Source organism: Colobus angolensis, unplaced genomic scaffold (genome assembly GCF_000951035.1).
Source record: "Colobus angolensis palliatus isolate OR3802 unplaced genomic scaffold, Cang.pa_1.0 Scaffold258, whole genome shotgun sequence".
Classification (NCBI taxonomy): domain Eukaryota; kingdom Metazoa; phylum Chordata; class Mammalia; order Primates; family Cercopithecidae; genus Colobus; species Colobus angolensis.
In genome coordinates, this window is record NW_012115799.1 from 4,488,155 (window position 1) to 4,490,290 (window position 2,136).

Consider the following 2,136-nt stretch of genomic DNA (forward strand, 5'->3'; position numbering starts at 1 on the left):
CAGGCATGTGCCACCACACCCAGCTAATTTTTGTATTTTTAGTAGAGACAGGGTTTCACCATGTTGGCCAGGCTGGTCTTGAACTCCCAACCTCAGGTGATCTGCCCACCTTGGCCTCCCAAAAGGCTGAGATTATAGGATCATGCTCTTAGTGCCATATGTACAACTTTTTACCAAGTCCTAAGATTTTCTCATGTTATCTTGTAAAAGTTTTACATTTAAGTTGTACATTTAAATCTGTGATCCATTTTGAGTTAGTTTATTTATTATTTTCTTATTTTTATATTTTTTCTTTATTTTATTTCTGAATCATCTCATGCCGAATTATTGAGTTAGTTTTGTTAGCAGGCTGAGGTTGAGGCAGAAAAAGAAATAAAATCAAAGATAAGGGAAAGTCAATTTAATGGAACAGAATTTAATCACTAAAAATAATTTTAAAACCATTGAGAAAATAGAAAGTTTTATGATAATATTAAGTTTAAAAAACTGAATAACTAGGATTTCAGCATTACAAAAAAAGTATGGATGGAATCAGAAAACATGAAAAGAAAGTCAATTTGAGTGCTGAAGTAAGATTTCTTACCTACATGCTGACTCAGTGCCTGAACAACATTCGTAGCAGCAGCGTAGATGCCTGGATTCTTGGAATTCAGATTGTTATCCACTATTGCTGGAATTAGCATGTTAATTATAGGAGATAAGTGGTCTCTAAGTAGAGGAATCATTTTGTGCATTGTTTCCAGAGCCACCAGATTTACTTTACTATTAGAATCATGAAGTCGAGATTTAAAAGCATCAAAAATCTGAAAATAAATTGGTAAATTATTTAAAGTAAAATAATGTTTATAGCTATTGTATTTATAATTCTCTTGGCATGTCATAATATTTCTCCTACTTTACTCAGTTTAAATATATACACAACATCCTATTTTGCCTGAACTTAGATAACACGAACTTTATAAAAATTGGGGTACTAAATCTAAGTGTCAAATCTTCTTGTAACAAAAGGAGAAGGCCTCAAAAATTGCCCCAAAAGACATCCTAATAAAAGCTGAAAAATGTGGCTCAGTAGGCAGATGACTGACTAATTGTAAATATGATAAACATCTTGTTTTCTGGAAGGTACAGGTTAGCTTAGCTGACTCTAAGGGCTTAAGAAAAGTTTTTGTTTTTATCTTTTTTCACACTAGAAGTAGACATGTTAAGTTTTACTGTGGAGAGCTAACCTAGTTTCAGTTTAGGTTTATTATGAAAATTTTAGATGCAATTTCAGAGTTAAATTTGTATTATTATCTCTTAGCCTGATAACTTTAACAATAATTCCTTGCTCTTCAGAATCCTTAACTTTCATAAACTTAAGATATAATAAAGTGAATGCTAAACAATCCTTTAATCATGTCAGGTGAGTAAAGAGCTACTCTACGAGCTGAGACTATTCACTAATAATTTCCAATACTTATTTATTATTTTTCATGTTAAGAATAATCTTCCCAAGAGATTTATTTTTACTCAACAGATATCAGAAAATACAAGTTTCTGGCTCTCATGCCATTGTAATATGGTTCTTTTCTTCTGAAAGCTGAGACAATACCATGAGAAGTGAAGAGTAGTTATGGTATGTTTGCCAAGTATAATGCACATTACACAAACTTAAAATGAAATTTAATTAATAAATTACTACTAGAATTAACTGAACTAAATTCTGATGAAGCAAAAATAATCTATGCTCTGATATGACGAATATTAATTAATATTTCCCTTTCTTTTATTTATTGTCTTCCTAAAGATAAGTACATAAGTCACTATACAAAGATTTCTTTTTGTTTTTTTTTTTTTTCTTTGAGACGGAGTTTCGCTTTGTCACCCAGGCTGGAGTGCAGTGGCGGGATCTCGGCTCACTGCAAGCTCCGCCTCCCAGGTTTACGCCATTCTCCTGCCTCAGCCTCCCAAGTAGCTGGGACTATAGGCGCCCACCACCTCGCCCAGCTAGTTTTTTGTATTTTTTTAGTAGAGACGGGGTTTCACTGTGTTAGCCAAGATGGTCTCGATCTCCTGACCTTGTGATCTGCCCGTCTCGGCCTCCCAAAGTGCTGGGATTACAGGCTTGAGCCACCACGCCCAGCCTATACAGAGATT

The 2,136-nt window shown here is 34.1% G+C and overlaps 1 protein-coding gene across 1 annotated transcript in view; it reads right to left on the reverse strand.

The window, feature by feature from the left end:
* The window catches only part of FAM179B (family with sequence similarity 179, member B), a 116,177-nt gene that overhangs the window by 6,129 nt on the left and 107,912 nt on the right, over nt 1–2,136 (reverse strand). The window contains exon 18 of the mRNA XM_011947077.1: nt 541–803. Coding sequence (XP_011802467.1) covers nt 541–803 — 263 coding nt within the window. The remainder of the gene's footprint in view (nt 1–540; nt 804–2,136) is intronic.